The sequence below is a fragment of the Morone saxatilis genome, unplaced genomic scaffold (genome assembly GCF_004916995.1).
Source record: "Morone saxatilis isolate NCDOM2014 unplaced genomic scaffold, NCSU_SB_2.0 Contig8, whole genome shotgun sequence".
Taxonomy (NCBI): domain Eukaryota; kingdom Metazoa; phylum Chordata; class Actinopteri; family Moronidae; genus Morone; species Morone saxatilis.
Genome location: NW_023340257.1, coordinates 22787198 through 22809999, shown reverse-complemented (window position 1 = coordinate 22809999; position 22802 = coordinate 22787198). Strand labels below are relative to the sequence as shown.

The 22802-nt window shown below is 39.1% G+C and overlaps 1 protein-coding gene across 1 annotated transcript in view; it reads right to left on the bottom strand.

Annotated features, from left to right (window-relative positions):
- Positions 1-20766, bottom strand: part of zmp:0000001236 (mastermind-like protein 2) — a 36601-nt gene extending 15835 nt beyond the window's left edge. The window contains exon 1 of the mRNA XM_035680274.1: positions 19426-20766. Coding sequence (XP_035536167.1) covers positions 19426-19836 — 411 coding nt within the window. The 5' untranslated portion in view covers positions 19837-20766. The remainder of the gene's footprint in view (positions 1-19425) is intronic.
- Between the last annotated feature and the right edge of the window lie 2036 nt (positions 20767-22802).

The window sequence follows — 22802 nt, the reverse complement described above, 5'->3', positions numbered from 1 at the left end:
ATTGGTCCAACACCCTATGTGCTGGAAACACCCTCTATCAGCTCTTGCTGTTCCAATCCACATCTAAAGTGCTGCATGATGTGCACTGAAAATGAAAGGACATGATGTATCTACCATGATAACATGTTTCTTTGAATTCATATATGTCCACTGTGTCTGCTTAAGTACGAGAGGCAGGAGGTAAGAAACAATTTTCAGGCTGGGAAACTGCTTGAGGGTGTTGGAAGGTTAACATAAATCAGAACATTAAAGAATTCTTAACAGAAAAGGCTTAAGAATTAGAAATGATCAATCCCTGCAGACACCAGAGGTCACTGTGAGCATGAAAAAATGAAGAAAGAAAAATCAATTTAACAATCCTAGATTTAGGATTAGTTATTTATTACATAACAGAAGGTGAAACCTGGGTCTTTAAGCAGCCTGGAACTATGACATTGGCTAACACATGAGGTTCCTGATCTTTTTAATCACATTACACAAATATGTAATGAGTAAAACTAACGTAAAAATAATACCACATGAGATAGTAGATAATCTAATGATTTTAGCTTCTCTGAAAACAAATCCCTTGTTAAACAGGTCAAAAGCTCTCCTGGAATGTTTGTACCCTTAAAAGGCCATTGCCATACAACCACAAGTACCTTTTTCCCAGCAACCGTCAAACACAAGGCCTGCCTCCGGTCATGCCACAGGAAAAGGCCCATAAGCAGGGAACAAGTTCCCTTCCTGTTTTCAAAGACGAGTCCTATGGCATGCAGAGCCGTTTCCTGCTCACTAGGCTCATTTCACCATCTCAAACATCTGGCTGCTCTTCAGCATGCAGCTGTAGCACGGTGAGAGCCAACAGTGCCACTGCTGAGTTGAGCAACACAGTCCTAAGCCATTCCACTCATCTCTGGCCACTAGAAAGAAAACCATCCTCTAGCTTCTCTAGCAAATCCGAGGCATTTGACTAGTTTACATTATTCAGCATGTGTGACTATTGATAAAATCATCTTTAATTGTACCATATTTAGTATTTATAAGCTGTTTATGTTGCACAGCTATTTGGATTATGAATTCCTTGATGCTCCCTTTCAAGCACCGTTACTGCAGTTCCAAATCAGGAAACAATATTCGTCAATATCTGATGTGATTGCACCAAAGTGCTCTTTAGCAGCATTGCTGTGGTGATTTCCCAGTGAAACAAGGATCCATTTTATATCCCGTGGGAAACCTGGGCTGAGTGGTTAATGCTGTGCTAATGCTGCTTCACTCAGCCAGGTCTTGATAAGCCTCATGCTTTTAGAGAAGGGAAACACATTTAGTGTTTTAAACCGCTTCAATGGAGAAAGCTTGGAAAAATCCACTAGTTGAAAAGGTTGTACTTGTTGAGTTTTGTCATTTCTCTCAACTTTCACTTGAATTACACACACATGCATTAGGACAGGCGAGCAGTCACACTAATCTGCACTCATGCTCTGAAACAATCCTCTGCTAGTTCAGTTTGAAAAGGGACTGCTGCAGCTAGAAAGTAAGAAGAAAAAATAAATGAGTGGGAAGCTTTGTTTGACTCCCACTCCTATCAGTTCTGACATTCCAAATAAGGTCTGTGTAGACCAGCGCTGGCAGAGACGGACACAGAAAACACTGCAGAGCTCTCACAGACTCCAACCAAAGAAAAAGTGTGTGTGGTGGGGGGAGCATTTGGGGATCATGGTGCAGAAAATATGTGACCTCTAAAAATGTATCATCAGCCTGACATTTCCCAGAAGGACAAAAACAAAACATCACATGATACTGATATATCTTAGATATTAGTTAGATACCATCATCCACAAAAAACAAACAATTCAGTTCAATTCACAACTGTTTGCCTTGATTATTAATAGCTTGGCCTAAAAAGCAATTGGTTGAGACTGGTGAAAAGTCTTTGGGTCAAGTTCCACTGCCACAAAAAATGAAACCCATGGCAATAATGAAGTAGAGCAGTACCTTAATAGCTGCACTAGATAACTAATAAACCCACTGTATGCTCGATACACAACCAAACAATAGAGAAAGAGACTACCTGGTGAAGAAAGTGTAACATGTAGTAGCATAAGAGCCAGATATTTTTGTGGGAGGTGGAGAGCAAAACAGAGTTACAAAATGAGCAAATATTGGACTTAAATGTGCCAAGCAGCCATAAACATGACTCCAAATGAATGCTAAGGTTTTATTTGGATGTCTAAGTAGGCAATTAATTGTTAACTCGCTTAACTTTGTAAAGTGTATCCTGCCCCCTAGTGGTCAAAAGTAATTAGTACAGCTTTAAAGTTGGGTTCTTCACTTCGCAGGAATAGCGATATCTACAGGTGATACTTCATTGATAAGACAGAAGTGACAGACAATGAGTGCAGACAGTGGATATGTTAGCTCGACAGTATGGCAGTTCTTTGTTTGATTTCTTAAGGACCAGTGTGTAGGATTTAGTGGCATCTAGCAGTGACATTACAGACTGCAACTAACTATGTAGCGCTCGCCATTTAAGCATGTAGGAAAAACTATGGTGGGTGCAAAACTCACAAAAAACGTGAAAGGCCCTATCTACAGCATGATGGTTCAACACGGCAGACTCATTCTGGTAACAAAAGCGTAGCAGTTCTTATTTTCAGGTAATTATACAATAATGAAAACATACCTATGAATATTTTATTTCTGACAGTAGAATACATTTTACGCACTGGGCTTTTGAGTCTGCTCTCTAAGTGTGAACAATATCAGAACACTATTGTGTGTGAACTGTGCAGGAAGAGGTGCTAAGCAACAATTATCGAAACGGTAAGGTAGTAAGGTGTTTAAATTAAAAATAAAGTGGTTAAATTCAACCTTTGTTCTGCTGGTCTTTATTAAAAGACATTAAAAATATGAATAATTATCCATTATCCATCCTTTAATATTAACTGAATTGAAACATTTTATTGTGAATAAAATAAAAAGTTTACAATAAAAGGCATTTCATTCCAAGGGTTGCCTAAATATCCTTTCCATAGAGCCTTACAGGTACTGAGCTCACCACTGTATGGGTAAGCGGTGGCTGTCACAGTGGCAGGGAGAGTTCAAGGTTGCAGCAGAGCCCATGTGTCTGAGCAAGTTTCTGCATGCAGGCAGCTCTTGTGTGTGTCTAAGTGGGCCTTGTGAACCAGCGCTTTAGGTCTTTTTACATGTCGCAGCTAGCTAGTGAGAGAGAAACACAGTGTGCTCTCAGGTAATCTGTCCAAGTGGAAAAAAACAACTTTCCCATGATGTGATCACTGACATTCATTCAAAGTTAAGGGAACACTAAGCAACTGTTGTGATTTCAAACTGATTAAAATGATTTTTCTGCTGATCAAGACAACTGGAAAAAATTATCTCCTAAGCATCGTATTTCATCCCAAAATAGCCAAAAGCAGTTACAGGCAGGTCCTCTGTACCTATAGTGGCATCTGGTCAAATAAACATGTAGTCCGTTGCTTGGAAATAGACAAACTGTGCTTGGTGATGAACATTTTGTCAGTGGTTTAAAGGCCAAGTCCCAATCCTACTGCCAACAAACAACTACAGCCTCTGACATGCCTGAAGTATTTTATACCTGATTAAACATACTAAATTAAACAGTACATCTACTCTGAAATCAAATACAATTCTGTTGCTACTACTTCAACAAGTAAATATTTAGTAAACTGGTCACTTTTAATAGTGTAGGCTTGGTATTATACAACTAAATGAACAATGAACCTTAAAAACGCAGCAAAGAAAACAGCTCAGATGAGGAACTCACAGCCATGTGGCCATCGTCACAGCATCTGCTAAAGGGGGAAGCACAGAATCTGGCCATGCTCCCCCAGCCCAGTAGGAATGGGCTGTGGAACAACAATAACCCAACCGGACAGGGGCTGTCATATGGCTGATAAACTGGCAGATTGCAGTGATAATGTAAGTTGGAGAAATTGGAGTGGGAAGTGAAAATAAAGTTAATCAATCTGTCACATCCAGTCTACTCTAGTTCCCAAGCTAGCATAAGGTTGTTACTGTAGGCTGAGCAAATCGTAAGATTTTGTACATTAACAAGTAGACATTTTGGAAGAATTGTGAATGATGATTTCTCAATCCACGAGTCATCTTGTTTGTGACACAATAGGAAAAACCTGTGCCAATATAACCTCATACAATGCTGAATTTTAAACTAAAATATTACCTCTGTAACGATGTTGGTAGAAATATCATTCAAACAAAAAGGAACATTAACTTTAGTGCCAATGTGAAGACATTTGGGATATCACATTATACATTATGCTGCTGGCACATTAAATTAGACCCTGTTAGGTCAAGGTTGTGTATATGGAACTATCTGCTTTTCCATCCCAGGATATGATATTTGGCCTGGGTGGAAGAGATTATCCTGCTTGCTTGTGTGGATTTCACAGCTCAACTGGCAAGGCATCTCTTCACTGACTAGACAGCTGTTTTTTTCCTTCGCTTTGACTACTTCAGGCAAAACAGATGAGCTTGGTGATTCAAACTCAGCCAAGGCAGCATAATAGAAGGGAAAATTCCCTCTTACCAAGGGAATTAATTCACTGGGAATATCAATGAGGACAAACGCTGATAAACATAAGTGTCAATATTTTAATCAGCACTTTTAAAACTTGTTCTGGTATAATGTACTAACCAGTGAAAATAGGCTAAAAATATGAATATATCATAATATTCTGTTAGTCAGTGGTCAATTTAAGTGACCATTTAAGGGGCCACCTCATCAAATATATAATAGTAAAAAATCTATGATGAACAAATAATGTATTGCAGATAACATTTACTGTAACAAGGAAGAAGGAAACCAAGCTTATCATCCAGTGGCAGGGCCGCAAGATCAGTTTCAGACCTGCAGATCTGGCACTGCAGTTTGAGTCAAACCAGGGGCACCAATACATAAGATAGAAAAAACTGCAGCTCTAACACTCATTGCCTCTAGGTGGTATATGTGTTAAAATTGCAACATCGTTTACCTGTAGGAAGTAACCTTATAAATAGAGAGCTGGAAAGGTGCTTCCACTCAGCCTTGCTGCGAATTGGTGCCAGTGGCTAATAGTTCTACAATACAAAAATCCCTTGTGGCCCCAAAACCCCATAGACCACCATTTTAAAACAGTTTGTAAAACTGTTAAGAGGACACACTGAACTACAAACAAGGTCAATTATTATTATGAATGTTTAAACCAGGAATGTTTTATATTTGCAAAAGTTAAAAAAAACTATTTTTATGAGTGCCCTTGGTCTAAACTGCAACTGCTTTAACTTTTCATTCCTACATTCTCCCTTGAGGAGAATGTGCAACTTGCTTGCTTAATGTGAGTGAGATAGTTTGGGAGTTACAAGACAGTTCCAGAAGGTGGTTAACGTCTAACAATTAAAATAATAATAATTTTTTTTATCCATTTAGCATTTTATATCCAGACCTCAAGCGACTTCACCGCTCTGTCACAACACCTATCAGTATTCATATGAACATATTTAGATTTTTTTAAATAAGTAATTCAAGTAGATTGTTTTAAGATGCTCTGATCTTGTTAAATTTCCATGAAACCGATCTAAATCCTGTAAATTCACATGAAACTACAGGGACTGCAGTCTTTAAGATATTGATAACCAACATATATCTCAGCATTGGCAGATATCTTTCATTGTTACAGGACACAGAAAATATTCTTCAAAACATGACAGAAACTATTTCTGCTCTTAAAGGAGACAATCCACAGCTAGACTACCAAAGCAGTCTGTTAAGTGAAGTGAAGGAGGACATGCAGTTAGGAAAGAGTGAGTTTCAATTAATGTATCACATTTGACCATGCCTGCGTGTAGCAGAACCACAGAACACCATGCTGTTAGGTTATGGCATAAAAAGGCTGGCTTTGTTGCCGGATGTGGGAAAAACATCCAATAGACTCTAAAAAAAGCACAGGAAGGAAACTGGGGGTGGGGTGGCAGTGTGTAGCAATGGGGGTGTGGTGGTGGAGAGTGGGAGTGAGAAAGGAATGTTCTCTTCACTCTCTTTCTCCTTCTTGTTATCATGCATACGCACACATAATAACCCCACTTTCTCACTAACAGCTATGAAAAGAATGCACCATCACAGTTTTTCTCTGTTAGCAGAACGGCAGGAGAATGAGCCTTTGCTCACTTAATGATCGTTTGCCATCAATTCAAAACAGGAACCATGTCTGTGTACTTACAGTGTGCGATTAAATGCTTTTCTTGGTATCGCCAACATTTTAAGAAAAATATTGAAAACAATAACATCAATCATAATCTTTCTCACCTTACAGAATTTAGATTATTATGGTCTTATGTGGTGCATACAGTAATCCTTCTTCTTACTCTTTGGAGAGATTGACACAGTGGAAAATTGATGGAGAAGACTTGAATAATTAATTGATTAATGATCATTGGGAAGCAGTACTTGACCTAAACACATACCTCCCCTCCTTGTGCCAGATATAGTCTGTTGACGCAAGTTTGTTTTAAGGGTCTACTTCACATTTGATCACAGTTGACTCTGGTGTGGATCACTCATGACCTGGTGGTATTCTAAGTGCTTACACATTTTATAAAGATATTGTGCCTCTTTTGGATTTACTCAACTAGCCCGCTTAAAAGCAGTTCCCATGTACTTATAGGATTCACCTTCTTAATTGCTTTAAGACTCATTCTCCTATTCTGGAGGCAACATTCACCACCTGGCTTTACCAGATGGATTAAACATACTTTGTACTTTTTCGAGAGTGGAGAAAATGAGATAGAAACTTAAAGGGCCAAAAACAACAATTTAAGAAAATTAGGAACCCTACCGTGAGAGTCTGCAGAGATCTTTCAAGGAGAGGAAGAAGATCAAAATAAAAGCCCTTACGGAGATATCAGGAATCCCCTCCATCAACTTCCTTTTATTATTATTATGGTTTCTTTTCTCTTTTCCTTAAGCTTAAAATATACTTAATTACCATAGAAACCACTGTACACTGTAATGCAATCAACCACAAACTATAGCCTCAATAGTAGATAAAACCTCTAGAGCTGACAAAGTGACAACAACAATTAAAATATACAAATTAGTTTCAGTCTTTCTGGTTACTCAGTGTATTTCACTGATACTTCTGGATCACAAGTGCCATAAATGTTAGGCAGATCACACAACATGTCAAGACTGTTACTATCTGCTACACGATTTCAGTGTGAGACTCCATGTTTCTGCTCATTACCCCTTTATATAATCCTTTCATGGTAGGAAAACTGATTTCTCTCACTTGTTATGAAAAGAGCCCATAGCATTTCTAAAACATTATGCATGTTTCATTACATCTTAGACTCAGCTGTTTCTGGAATTGGGTTTGATTGTCTTCCCCTACAGAACTTTAGTGATACTCCTTCCAATAAAGCAAAGTTAAAGCATGTGAGCACACACACCCAATGGAAATTTAAAGTTATTTAAATTAGCACACACCCCATGTAGGCTGAGTTCTTGATGCAGGGGCCCGGGTTTGATTCCAGCCAGCAGCCCTTTGCTTCATGTCGTACTCCTCCTCTCTCTCACCCCTTTCCTGTCAATCTTTATCTTTCCTATTTAATAAAGGCATGAAAAGCCCCAAAATAGGATTGTGTAGGATTTAGTGGCAGTGAAGTTGCAGATTGCAACAAACTGAACATGCTCGCCCTCCAAGTGTGTGGGAGAAACTACAGTGGCCACGAAAGGTCCTAAGAGCCAGTGTTTGGTTTGTCCGTTTGGGCTACTGTAGAAACATGGCGGTTGAACATTGCAGCCTCTAGAGGACCTGCTGCCCCTATAGATAACAAGTTCATTCTCATTGTAAGGTCACAAAAACAATAATTCTTATTTTCAGGTGATTATACACTAATAAAAAAAATATTTATGAATATCACATTCCATTTATGACAATGGATCCTCCTATATATTACATTATCACTGGACCTTTACAGGCCACAAAGAACATTACTGGAGCCATGGTGTATTTAATATTAAAATCATAAAAATCAAAACAGAATCATCAAATCATTACAAGCTGAAATTAGTCTAAAATAGCCACCAAACCATGCAGCGCCTCTGTCACTGTAGGCCTGCTTCTTGTTAAAACCAAATTTTAGATGATTCGACAGGGCAGATAAAGACCAGAGATCCTCCCCTAGTTTCACCTCCCGTGTGTGCTATAGATGCAACAGCAGTGTCTGTGTGCCTCTAGGTAAGGTGGAGAGAGAGCAGGCGCCAGAGCATAGCTCAGTACAGTGACACCTCACCGCAGCAGAGCACTAACACAAACATTCCAGCTGCCACTTCTCAGCCTTATTGGCAGAGCTGAGGCAAGAAACAAGACCATCTATGTTCCTCCACTAGACCCATATCTGATGCTCTAGACAGACTGGTCTAGCAGTCTGAAACATTTGACAGTTGTGGGATTTTTAAGGCTGATACAGCACCAATGCCTATATTTTGTAAGCATTTGATAACCAGAAAATCGTGATTGATCTTTAGTTACTTTAAATCTGACAAAGTTCATGCCCAGTTCACTGAGATTGCTACTGTTAAGAGAAAATTCCAGCTTATTACAACTTCATGATGACAAAATAATTATAGAATTAGTAAACAAAACTCCCCATGCACAGCCAGCAACAGTCAGGACCTTAGGTTGCAGGACCTTATAGGTAATTAACCACGAGTGTGTGGTGGTTAATTGCGATTTTTGGTTATAGTATTACTGTACTGATCTGGGATTACCACAGCATTGCCACAACAAAGTGTGATGGGGGAAACGAGGGGTTAAATGATCTGACAGCTAACAAGCCATAACAGGTTTGCCAGATTATCTACCATGACAGTATTTGGAAAGCCGAAAGTGAACGCTTATCGTTGTTATTAAATCCCTGGTGCATAGGAAAACTGTGGGTGCACAACTAAGGCAAATTGAGTAGGTCAAAGTTAAATTGTGATGTTAACGGACAGTTTAGGTAATATATTTATGTTCATGTTTGCCTTCTTCTCCTAAACCTGTCTGATGGTCTGGACACGTAATGTCGTCACACTGCCAGATATCAGCAATTAATTGGTGAGGACAATATACGATAAAAGCAATGGCCAAAACTATGAAAGTAAGATCCAAGATGTAATGGGAAAATCCTTTAAAGTCTCCACTGAAACCCAAACTAATTATATGGTTTAAAACGTCTGGCAGCTCCATAAGGCAGGGTGTTGCAAAAAGGCCATATAAGACGCTCCTAAAATCCTGCCACACTGCACTGCAATGATTTAACAAGTCCTCTATCTCAAACGAAAAAGAACAATTCCTAAATCACTATCAAGCTGACAAGACTGAATGGATCTCATATTTAATAAAACACCAACATAGACTCAGTTTGTTAGTTTAACTATAATTCAAATGCTCATGTTAGAAGATTGGACAGCATTCACCTGGTGTGTTTTGCCACATATTGTTATTGTCACTGCTGAGTCAGAGAAAGGGGTATGCATATCAAACACTTTTTCTTTAGAAGAAAACGAGGTGAAAAAAAGGAGACTTCAAGGACTAGAGTCAAAAAACTGTAATAATGTATACTTGTGCTGAATTAGCTATTAGTTCATGACATTCATTTCTAAAGCAATGTCAGCAATATCCTTTTAGGCATACAAACATTGTCTATGTCAACTATGTTTGTAACTTTCACATTTCATATACTTCACATCTATAATATTCCCCCAAGGACAACTGTAGCAAAGAACAGAACATTACCACGATGCAAATGGAGTTGAACTGTGACTTAGACCCCGGAGCACAGGAGCGGGAGGGAGAGAAGAGAAAAGAAGAAAAAGTGAATGCTTGTGCCTCTTTTCAGCACTCCGCAACTCTGGAGCCTGGGAACTTCAGCAGCTTGGCCGGGCTCTGAGAAATATCCTGAGCTGTAATGTAAACATGTCTGAACTCTGATCTAGCATGGCCCTCCCCTCCCCCTCCCAGTTTAACCCGGCATTCTGTGCAAGGGGTTTGCCAGTGACATCAGGAGCCCACTTTCTCATTTCCTGAGCGGGGTAATGACCCTGGGGAGAATAGGCTGTTTGAAGTCCTGCAAATAAAGCTGCTTTGCTCTGAACCCAATTGTTCCTCAGCAGAAGAGTGAGCTGGCTGATTACATTTGAGTTTTGAATGGTTTTGTCTAATAAATAAATCTTGGTTTGAACCTATAAAGGCATGTAAGTCTGGGCTAAAGAATTTCAGCAAGGTGAAGACAGAATCATTATATTAACATAGTAACACATAAATTGACACCACACCCAGTTCTCTTAGTGGCAACTGTGATAATCAGATCTGTTTACAGCAGCAGCTACAACAAGTCCAGGAAACTCTGACATATCAGGTAGCGGATTGTCAGATAAGTGTGAGAACAGTTATAGATAAGCTCCTGTTTATCCAGGGATCACACAACTGTCAGCTCTAAAACAAAACGTTCACAGATGATAAGTTGGTGTCCAACATGAATACTAAAAACCAACAGAAACCATTAATACTGGGTTAAACTAGTGTCTGTTTTCTAGGCCTTGTCGTAAACAAGGCAGCAAAGTACCACTTGTGTTTCATTTTGCGTGCAATTTGTCCACTCAATTCACCTTCCATGCACTGCACATAAACTGCACCTGAACATGCTTGTTCCCACAGGGTTCCAGTTTCAGCACTGGGTAGCAAAGCACTTGTGGAAAGACACTCCAAGGCACTACCCTCCACTCCCCCACACCCACCCTCCCTTCCCTCTTTTTCCTCACACACAATCCTGCCCTCTCTTCAATTAAGTCAAGCAGGAAAAACCTGACAAACCTCAAAGAGCTCTCTCAGCAGAAGAAATCGCATCAGGCATGAACGGATACCTCTACAAGGCCCCTCTGAATATATAGATGTACATAAACATGGTGCTTTCTTCCAAATTCTAAATCTAAGTCTAAATTCCAGATGATGAAAAGCCATGAAAAAACATGTTTCCTCAGTCAAATGGATTTAACAGCTACGATGGAGCACTAATATATTAGTCATCTTAAAATTCCCCATTGACTTCAGTGGCACAGATGAGATTTTTTGTGTCTTGAGGTGCACATAATGCTCGAAATTCAAACAAAGTGCTGGCAACAACGGGAAGCATGCTGAAAGCACAAATCAACAACAAAGGGATACAGTGGGGACTCTCTAATCCAAACCTCTTGGGAATGTAGGTATTTCAACCCAGTGAAATGTTCACTTGGATGAAACACTGAATAGTGGGGTAATTCATATTCAAAACATGAAACAAGTATGCACGCAGAGTCTAGTCAGTTAGAGAATCAACAAGGAAATTTAAACAATTGTGCAACATTTTTGGATCATTTTCATATTTCAGGTCAAAGTTTAAAACAAATATCATATATTGACACATGTGAGGGTGTTTTCAGTTAATAAATTAATTGTTCACTGAGATCTTTGAGATCTGAATGAATGTAGCTGTAATACACTTTGGAGGACCAACAGCCCATGATTTGTATTAATTTATAGGACTGTCGGAAGTGTGGTGTGGTCCTGCTCCTGAAACTCTTCAAATGATTAACCAATTAATTGTTCTACACTAGACACATCACATTGTACTTGTTTTGTTTTTTCTCATGTGAGAATAAACAATGCCAAACACATATACACAACCTGTTATTCATTACTACACTGCGTATAAATTAGCAGATTTGACCCCCCAAAACAAACGGCACCACCAGGGAGAGGATATTGCAAGGTTGATGCTGATCATGTATTTTCTACAATGTTAAATGTTAACATGGTGTTTGAAGGTAAAGCTGTTACCTTGCAAGCTCTGCTAGAGGCCGCAGACCACAGCCAGGGATAGCAACCAGATGTCTATGGAGGAAAGGCTTTTAACCCCGAATGGGCAGCTGTTCTAGTACAACTAAAGGCTAAATTTACCCTAAAGGCCAAGCCACTAGAGCAGACCTAGCCCACCTGGACTGTTGGAGGCCTATGTTCCTCTGAGCATGTACACACTTATATTGTATCATCCCTTGAAGACTGAGGACGAGATGGGTCTACTACATGATTTTGGCAGCACTCTTCAAAGACAGACACAGCCTTCCCATAGGCTGCTGAATAAAACATGAGGCGTGTGCAGCAGGGTGGGTTGTGTGTGTGTGTGTGTTGTGTGTGTGTGTGTGAGATGGGTGGGAGGGTGGGAAGAGGGGAGGAGGCTGAGGGGGTTCTTAAGACACCACTACTAGAGATACTGTATAACAGATGATCCATGAATGCCTTTGATTTGACACATATCCTCACTGCCCTGCTGGGTGTCTGGAAATTTCCGTCTTCCCTGATTCGTATGTTCTTCTTTGTCTTCTTATTTTGTGTTGTTTTTTTCTATGTGTGTTTTTTGGTAGCATGGAACTTGTTAACAAAATCTAAATTAATCCAGAAAAGAAAGTGTGCTCATTTCAGAAGGAGAAGGCAATGCAAATCCTGCCAGGTACAGAGATGTCCCAGATTCACAGAGTACTATTTTGAACACATTGCTACTGCTTCTGCATGACGCCACATTTGCTGAGCCTTGTCTTTTTAAAATTATACTGGATTTAGGTTTTTTTTAATCTACCGAGATAAGATTAAATGCAATAATCCATTAACAATATGACAATATTTTTACATTAATAATATCAATTTACGTGGATTTAATTTATCAAAATGGTCACCAAGCAAAAAATGCAGGTGTCTAATTATAGTGTAGATTTAATACTGTTCCATTCCAACAATACATCTCCATGAAGGAGATGTATAATAGTGCTGGGCAATATACAGAATGAACCAGTATACCTGTTTTAATTTTATAGTATGATATGAATTTTCATATACTGCCACATTGTTTCAATATCTCTGTGAAATAGTATTTTATGTCAGTTTATAGTGTTTATTCAACTATTTATTTAGTTTAGTTATAAACTATACCTAAACTAAATACTATCAACTATAAACTGGCATTTTGTTTTGAAAAGCAATGCTGGCATATCTTTTTAATTTTTAAGTACTATTTTTAATACGTTTGTACAATACAAATGTTTAAATTCTGTTTCATGCATTCAATCACTTAGTTATCGAAGCCTTCAGTACGGTATACACATGATGACATGAAAATGAATATGAATAAGCCACCATAAACTTATATAAATGCCAAGTCATGCAAAAAAGCTAAATAGAATTATATACCGTGGAACCGACATACATGATCAAACTTTTTCCACCTCTCAGTGCTTACTGAACAATTTCTAAAACTGTGGTCAAACAGAAAATGCAAATAAATGTTATTGGGAGATAATAATGCAGTACACACAAGGGAGTGGGATAAAGACCCTATATTTACTAAAACTGCACAATCAATAAAGGCTTATCTTTAATCCCACATTAACTCTGCTTTGCTGACTAATACACCTGTGTCACATGTACGCATTTTTATTTGCACTTAACAAGGCTTTTAAGTTATCTGACATATTTACTCTACTCCATCATTGACTGATATAACTTACACTGAACTCATGAAAGCCTTTACTGTACATGCTCCTAGTGTCAGCTCTTTTCTGGGAAAAATTCACTGGTTCACAGGAAGTGATGCATGTTTTCTGGCATTGACAAAGTTGTTTGGAACAGGGTAGTCAGCAACAGGCTGGAGGCAGTGAGAAACAACACTACAACAACTGCTTAGCAGTTAAGATGTCCTCAAAATAAAAAATAAAAAACAGAATCTATCTCAGACAACCACTTAAAATTTCATTTGACATAAACAGACATCATCATACTAGAATTAATGTTGTTGAGGATCCTGACTTATGCCATCATGACATTGGATAATATTAAAAGCTGCAGTTTATAAGATTGAAAATAAAGTCCCTATAAAGTCTTTAGTCAATGCAGTCATTAACTCAAAGGGATTGAAAAATAAAGCTCCTCTGAAAAACGTCAGTTATCAGTGAACTCTGTGCCACTTAAAAATCTGGTGTCTGGGTTGGCGACCAAAAGAGATGCTTGTTTGAGCTTGTACCCCGCTCTCCCTCGAGGACATAGCAATCATGATCACAAAATGTATGTGTAGCTAAGTTGTTTAGAATGCATGTACACTGATGTTATCATAAAACCATGTTTACTGAGGAATAGAGACATTCATTTCATGCACGATTTAGCCAGAAGATGATACAGTAGCTATTAACTAAGTCAGAATCAACATGCTGTCCAAACAAATGTCCTCCAGAGGCAGTAATTTCCTGGAAATTGACAAGCCACATTACTAGCCTTGTGTGTGATATTAACCTACCACTTCCCCCATCCTTAAAGACAAGCCATGCTTACGTAGATCGAGTTGGTGCTAAAAATGTATGAACTGCCCTCGGATATGACTGTGGAATGTCCAGAACTTATTGTTACATGGCCCCAAGTTTTGGCTGATGTGCATCAGTAAAAAGCCACTGTAATGTGTACTGAAATAAAAAGTCATGATGATTCCTTGGGTTTATGTGGTGTCAATCAGAAGACACAACACAAGAATTTATGGATGGCGAAGTCATAATATCCACCTTGGATGCATGTTACTGCCTGAAGTGAATCTGAAATCTCTTGGACAAATTTTATCAAAAGACTATAATTTCAATCACATTCCAGAGCGTACTTTACTATTATGCCACTGCGTATCATTTTATTACATGAAATATATGGTGGATCGTGAATAGGGGATAATGCAGTTTTATTAATCCAAAATCTATAACTACCCAAATCTTTCAATCTGATAAATCTGCAGCATTAGTACAAATAAGTATTACTCTCATACAGTTAGGGTCAAACTATCGTAATAAACATATAGCTGATCACAATGAAAACAGAACACTGTGAAATTTATTACATTCTAAATTTAGGTATATTTTTTATAAAAACTCACATTCAAACACTAGAGGACATTTTAAATACATATTCCACACAAAAAAACTGCACTATGCATAAGTAGAATTGGATTGTGGATTGTGTTTAAAACATATTTTGGAATGAGCACTAATCCTAAATAGAAGGAGGAGATTAACAGATGGCTTTACTACAGTATATGGAGGCCTATCTTAATGTCTTTTAATCAGAGCACTATGAGATGCTCGACTCATCTCACAGCTACAGTCTACACAATGAGACAAGCTTAATCACATCAGGCTTACAGTGTAGTCGTGCTGTCAATAAACAGCACCCGCAGCGATTTCATTTCTCACTAAAGGGGACTTAAAGTAATTCAGCATTCAGGCCAACTAACAACCAGCTACTCCTAAAAGAAAAACTTCAGCCTTCCCATGACAACATGGAAGTGATCTGTGGGATGAACATGGATCCTTGCTGCATCCATAGGGTTGGGTAAAGCTGTGGGCTTCACTGTGGGTGGCCCCCATGGACCTGGGCTAATTGTTTCACATCACAGCCGAGCCAGGCTGAGATCAGACCACCAGCAGCTCTGATTCAGGCATTTCAACAGCCAAACAGGGTATGCCAGGAAGCACTTACAGTGCACACCCCACCCCACACTCACACACTCTTCATCCATCATACATGACCACAAGAGTAAAATGAATGTCTTTTCTCCATTTAAGTAAGCTGTCAATCCACTGGTCAGTGGGTACCTCAGTGACAATGAATTAATATTTGTGTTCCGTTTCATTGTCAACATTCATGTCATGTTGAACAAAATGTACTAGAAATGTAAATACAACAAGGTGTCACACAAAGATTATATGAGGGGACAAATACTTTTGAACCTTTAAATCGCAATATGATTTCAGTTCCAGTTTTATTTTGTAAAACATAAACTTAAATTTTACCAGAATGTATTTGACTCCGACAGGACAAAGAAGTATTTAGCTATAGAATTGACTATTATGGTTTATAGTGTGCTGGATAGTACACTGGCAGTGTTGTACAGGAACAGACACCATAAGGTACTGGTTTGCAGACTTTTTGGTTGTGATCCTTTAAAATGATACAGTGTCAACCCGTGACTCCTCAGTACCATTTTATAGTCTACCTGTTCATCAAATTAATGGTAAGAGTTATTTTCTTTCCTTGTTTCATTGTAATCACGCCCGGAAGATGAAAGTATCAAAGAACTCCCAAATGAAAAACAGGCTAAATTTGAGCAAAGTCTGAAAAAGTAAACATAATTTTGTGAAGCAGATTTTCTCCTTTCCTAATCTTTTCCAATTCCTAATCTTGCAGCCCCTCAGATTTATCTAGCAATCCTTTTGTGTGGGTCCTGACCCCAAGTTGGGAACATCTGTCATCAAAATCAAAAGTGCAACCGACAGCATTTGTAAATTTTTATGTTTTGTCCAAGGTGCTGAAATTGTGTCAGATTAACACAAAGATTAAAGAGTATTTTGGCATTGTGACAGGAAGCATAAGGGGCAAGAGAGTAGGATGACATAAATACAAATTTCTTCAGCCAGATTCAAACTGGGGATGTTGCGGTTTTGTGGTTTGTGTTTTAGACCACTAGATGACCAGAAAGCCTCACGCTCCAGCTTTTAAAGAGAGCTAAAGCTGTGTGGTGGACACAAAGAGTCACAAGTGGGCAAACACAACAAGCAAATACATCAGCATACAGAGCACTTTCTCTGAGCGCCTGCTGCTCTAGACCTGTAGTTCTCAGATCTGTCACTAGAACAAGACTGGGAAATAACAAAATCCTCCCAGTGCACACAGGACTGTTAATCACCAGGCATCCCTCTCCTACTGCTTTTTCAAGGCCTGTTTGACTTAAAGTAAACATGTGCAGGAAATGTATTCAGTGGCTCTAAACATTTATATGGGGGCCTTGTGCTTCAAACAGTTTCATGGCCAGCACATCTTTCAAGAAGGTGCTTAGTGAGCCATTTGTTAAACGCATGATAATAGGGCATGACAACGCATGGCATGCTACGTACAGCAAGGCCGTATCACTGTTTGTTAAGCCTTTAGTTTGTGTACTCACTTTCTATATCGTTGATAGACAATGTGAGATGGTTGCTGGATCCCGATCTGATGAAACTGAATGTCTGTACATTGTAATACAGGACTAATGTTTTGTAAGCTCTTCTCTGACCTATTTCTGTGCTGAATGCATTTACTGATACAGGTAAGAGGGAAAAGAATGAAAAACTGGTTGGAAAAAAACATCTAAAATATGACTATCCCAAAAGCTTGCTATGAGTTCATGCAAGCATTATGGAAAATCATTTTCTGAGTTGTTGGATAAGTAAGCTCTCATCTCTTCTTCCCCATTTCTCCAATTTCATCTAAAAGAATATCCTTTGTTAATCTGGTCTCAATGAGCACCGTTGTTAAGTGCTGCTCACTCTGCACTCCCAGCCAGTCATAATCCATTGTGTTGTTTGCCCCTCACTTGGTGTACATTTCCATCGCAAATTCCAATGTGAACAGTCAATAACATGCACAGATGTGGCCATTGTGGAGGCCTTACTTTTTAATTCAGAAGAATGTAGTATGGTGAACTATTACTGCACCCCAGGAAATATTTGAAACACAAGCTGTACACTTTTTATAGCCAGAGATTATTCATGAAATACATCTTATAAGTTTAGTTTTTTAAGGTTTCTTAAGTTGATTTCCCAGTATTATTATACACTTTACTCAATTTGAATACATTCAAGAAAGAACTCTCTGCAGCATTAATGGTGGAGGGATACAGTATAAATGCATTAAGGGGGATTTCTGCAGTGGCTGCTGTTCTGTTCCATCCAATCATCATGAGTTGTGAAAAACATATTAACCTCAGGGTTGATAAAAACATGTGCGCCAGGACTTCATTTCCTCCTCACCATCTTGCTGCACTCATCAGTTTTATGTAGAACACGCTACTCCAGAGTCAACATCAGTAAAAATGAAACAGTACATGATAATGATGTCCCCTGACCTGTTTTAGACAGTCAGTATAATCCATGATGTTGTTGAGTCTTGCCTCCCATCATGTTCCACGGCTGTACTGCACTTTATATTAGCACTATAAATCATGGAAAATCTACTTTTCTCCTATGTGAAAGTCTTGATAAAGGCATAAGCTAATACAATTGCATGACATGTAGTACAGGCGATCCCGTGCCCAATTCCAGCGATGACAATAAATGAACTGACAGGACAATCATCACTGCCCTTTTATGGCTTTACTGGAAAAAAATATTACATTGTTTATTTTTCCATCCAACATCTCAAGCAAATCTAGAGCAGGACCATCTGCAAGCTTTCACCCTGTTGACACTATATTGAAACGCTGCTTGGGAAATAATTCATAGTCTTGATTCTGAACTCCCTCATGCCCAATGAAAGAAAACAACAAAATAAATCTCACATCTCACTGGCTGTGTCCTTAACAGATGCCATACAGGAAGTCAGTCCTATCAGCAATAGCAGGCACACAGAAAGCCCTGCTGTGTTTCACAGTTAAGTTTCCCTGTGCTATGTTCTTTGCAAGGCTCTGTTATTGGGGGAACATCCCAACTATACTGTCCTTTCTCAATATAATTTACTATGTAGATTCTTAAAATCTACAAAATGAGCCTCGAAACTCCTAAAATTAAGGTCATACAGCTATTTACTAGAGAAAAGACCCCTGAAACTTCCTTAGAGAAACCCTGTTCAGTGACAGGTAGCATCTAATTCGACACATACACACACAAGGAAACTGAATTATCTGCAAAATTAGATAACGGTGCATATTAAATGGGTTAAACAAGCCACAGAATGCATCTGCATCCCTCTGTTTGGATCAGCTGCACAGTAGAGATGCTGACATGGTTTGCTGTAAATGCAAAATATCACCATGGCCCGATGACCCCAAAAACCATTTCCTCTGAATGGATTGCTTTGCAAACAAGCTTTGTGATCCTGTATCATCCCATCTACTACAGGGGCCCCTTTAATCAGCAAAATGAGGAATCAGAGTTTTTTTTTTTTTATAACTGCCAGTTTAAAACATTTCCTGACTGTTGTGCCATTTGGTCTGAATTTGGTTGTCTTGTAAGGATGGACAGAGGCTTAACTGTTTGTTAATCAAGCCACAGCAAAGTCATTTTTGAGTAGTTCTGTAAAAACATTATCACTGAAGTAACTGCTCTCTCACCTGCAGCAGACTGACACATTGCTCATATACCAGGTTACCCTTTGTTATCTTAAGTTTGTGTAGAACTTTAACCGTTTGCTTCATCATCACAAGTAACAGCAGCCATACAATTATAACCACCGTCACCACCACCACCACCACCATGGTAATCATACCCACCATCGTGTCATCATCAAGCTTTACCATAGTCATCATTTTCATCTTTATGATAACACTCACCGCTATGCGCGTGGAAATCTTCTGTTCGCCCTCTGAGCCCTTTTGCTCTCCGTTGGCCCTGCTGTACTCTGGGGGTTGCTGGTTCGAACCCCGGCTGCCCTTTGCCTTTCGGTTCCCAGGCCCTTGTTGGACTATGTTGAGCAGGTGAAGCGTACTCTCGTGCTCCCGGTCCGAGGTCTCGGCCTGACCCCTCTGGTAGCGGTTCTCGCAGGTGGAGTGGTGCCTCCTGCACAGCTCTATGCGGGCGCGCAAACGCTCCACAATGGCGTTGTGTAGCTGTGGCACCGCGGAGCCTCTGGAGGTGGCGACTACCGGGCCATTGCCGACCCCACCGGGCATATTTCCTAAACCGACACCCAACATGGGTACGAATGGCCCTGCAGCAGACTGAGCAGGGGTCGCTTCTCCCATGCCCGCAGGTCCCCGACAAGTTTATCGAGACTGAGGTCCACTGAGCTTATAATGGACCACAGTACGGACATGGAAGAACACAAGACGTATGCACTCAGCTATGATCCCATGTGGAAAGAAAAATACTACACTGCACGCACAAAGTCACTTAAGAAAGAGACGATGTAGCCGATAATATGTGTTTAAAGATATGGTGCACAACGATCTCTTCAAACTGGTGGAAATGTTATAGTGATAAGGTTGGAAGATTAAAAAACTCTTGCCTATAAAGTAAGATTAGGTCAGCATAAACTCAGACTATGTTCCAGAGGCATTCAAAAGTCCCAATGTTACAGAATTGTGTTAGTGATTTCTTCCTCAGGGGTGTTACTATGTCAGCTTATAATTAAAACTGAAATGATTTACAAACATGAAAGACTCGCACAAGACTCACAGCTGGAATGAATCCGCTCTTGCTTAACGACTCGACCTCTGCTCACAGATAAATTATATTCAATATGAATCCCTTGGATGATTCACAACCATAGCACGCACAACTTCAGTTTCATCGATGGGTAGCCTAGATCCCTGGCACACCGTCGGCTTACTTTATCTCAAATGTGCCATACTTATTAAATAGTCAGAAAAGAGTACGACTTCCAACTATAAATTCAAAGTGAGCGATTGGTCGCCAAAATAGCAGAATCTTCTAATCGTCTAAACTTCAAGACTCACGGCATTTTTGTTTGGAAATTAGTCCGTTCTCTCTGTCTTTCTCTTTCCATCCGGATAAAAGGGATCTGGTGGCAAATTACAAGTCAAAAACCACGCAGCCGAAGCGCAGGAAGCCGTTGCATAAACCGATTGAAATCCGTCTCACATAGTCCATTGACAATCGTTTGTCCGTGTGGTGCACCGAGGCAATAGCGGAACTACAATACACAGACCCTCATTGTATGAACATTCCTCTTTTGACATGATACACGCATATGGATGTAGCGGGGTCCAAATGCACACTCTGGTGGACTGAAGGGTGAACTGTCCTGAAAGGTATGGACCGTGGCAGGAGAGGGGAGGATCCTTTGAATGTTTGTTAAATATGACACTAACGTTGCATTTGCAGTTAGAGGTATTCGATAAAGCAGGTGCAGATTTATAGGCTAATAGCCTTATGGTTTAAGAGATCTTGTGATGGTGTCTGTGATCTTTCAATTGATATTGTGGTGTATAGATTAGACCCTTCAAAGCTCTCCTCTACTTTAGAAAGTCATACTGAATAACATTTGGTGCTTATGGTTTCCAGAATAATATCACAATAATTAACTACACTATAACCTTTATTACTACCTCCATAAGTTGCATTGAAAGTCATTTTAAAACGTTGGTGACAGGGTGTCAATACAACATTAGATATAGCCTACAAATAGAATTAATCCCAAGGGTGGACAGTCAAACTGTCAACTAAGAAAGCTTCCTTTCGGTTGTAATAAAGTATTAACTAAGATTCCACAACTTTATAAGATTCTTACATTAAGAAATGAACAATAAGAATGCAAATAGCCTAAATAATGGCAAAATACAATGAGGACTATTTGCAAGTTGCAGGTCAGTAAACCTCTTACTGTCTCTGTCTGCTAAGCCATATGTTTGCCTAGTCAGCATGCAAGTCAAGCAACACATTAAAACAATGAACACTCATTTGCCCCATTTTTTTGGAAACTGAAGGGGCTGGTGTACCTGAAATCATGCAAGTCACTTCTTTTTTGATTTACATCTGTTTAATACAGCTGTTGACTGTTGGCTTAAAATGTTCATTAACATCTAAAAAGGAGGAGAAAATTTAGGCTACTTACCATTCACACTAAAATATAGTTAAAGTGAATTTAGTTGGTTTTGTCTATTCCCTCTCTGCGTAAATCATTGTGAAATACTTTTACTTATTCATCACCTACTAATCTGAAGTTGTGTGTCAAAGGTGGTTGCAGTCTCACCCTTTAGTAGATGAAGATGAATACTGGATGTCAGTACTAAGGGTTACAACCACAGACAGACAATCATACTGACATTCACAGAAACAGGATGCATGTTTTTGTAAAGCAGAAGGAAACTGAAGCCAGAAAACCCCCACAAACACATGGGGAGAATATACACAGTCTACACAGAAAGAGCAAAGAGAAAACTGACTTTCCTTCCTGCCCATTAAAAAATAACTAAAAAGTATAATAATAATAACAATAATAATAATTGTAGAAAAGCCTTTGGTAGTGTGCTTGTTAACAGGCTCCAGGTATCCTCTGTCATAGATGATAGGAAATGAACTGTTCAGTTAACTGTTATAGACACTGTTATGTTTATAGAGACATATTTGGTGTTAAGTTAGTCCCTCACTGACTGTTTTGTTACTTGGTGGTACTTAGGCTCTGCTTAGTCCAAAAGAGTTTGTCATCCTCATCATAAACACATGGGGATGTTGCTTTAAAAACAGCCTGCATCATAAGAACACCTTCAATCAATTATTTATAGCAGGACTACTGCAGAATACTCTGCTGGTAAATAACTGAGAAAAGAAATCAAGTTTTAGTCATTTGTGCTTCATGTTCAGCAATCATTTGATCACCCTTCACAGGAGTTTAAAAATCTAACATCTCTGGATTGTAGAAATGCTATTGTATGTAAATGAAGAATCCTGCAGAACTTCTACATACCCAGTGGATCTTATATTTTCATAGAAAAAGTCTGACAGGAGTCTGACTGGAAAACAAGTTCAAATCCACAGATACTGATTAACATTTTCAAAGATTTACAAACCTGTTACTGCACAAATCCACATATTCCTTAAGGAGCCATACACATTTAGAAGGAGCTCCTTATGCATCACAAGAATTGTTAAAAATAAGAGATGCTGCCCATAGCAGGAGCAGACCAATTATATATGGGGTTCAGTTTTGGCCTTTATGCGTACACTGGCCAGCATCACTGATATCCAT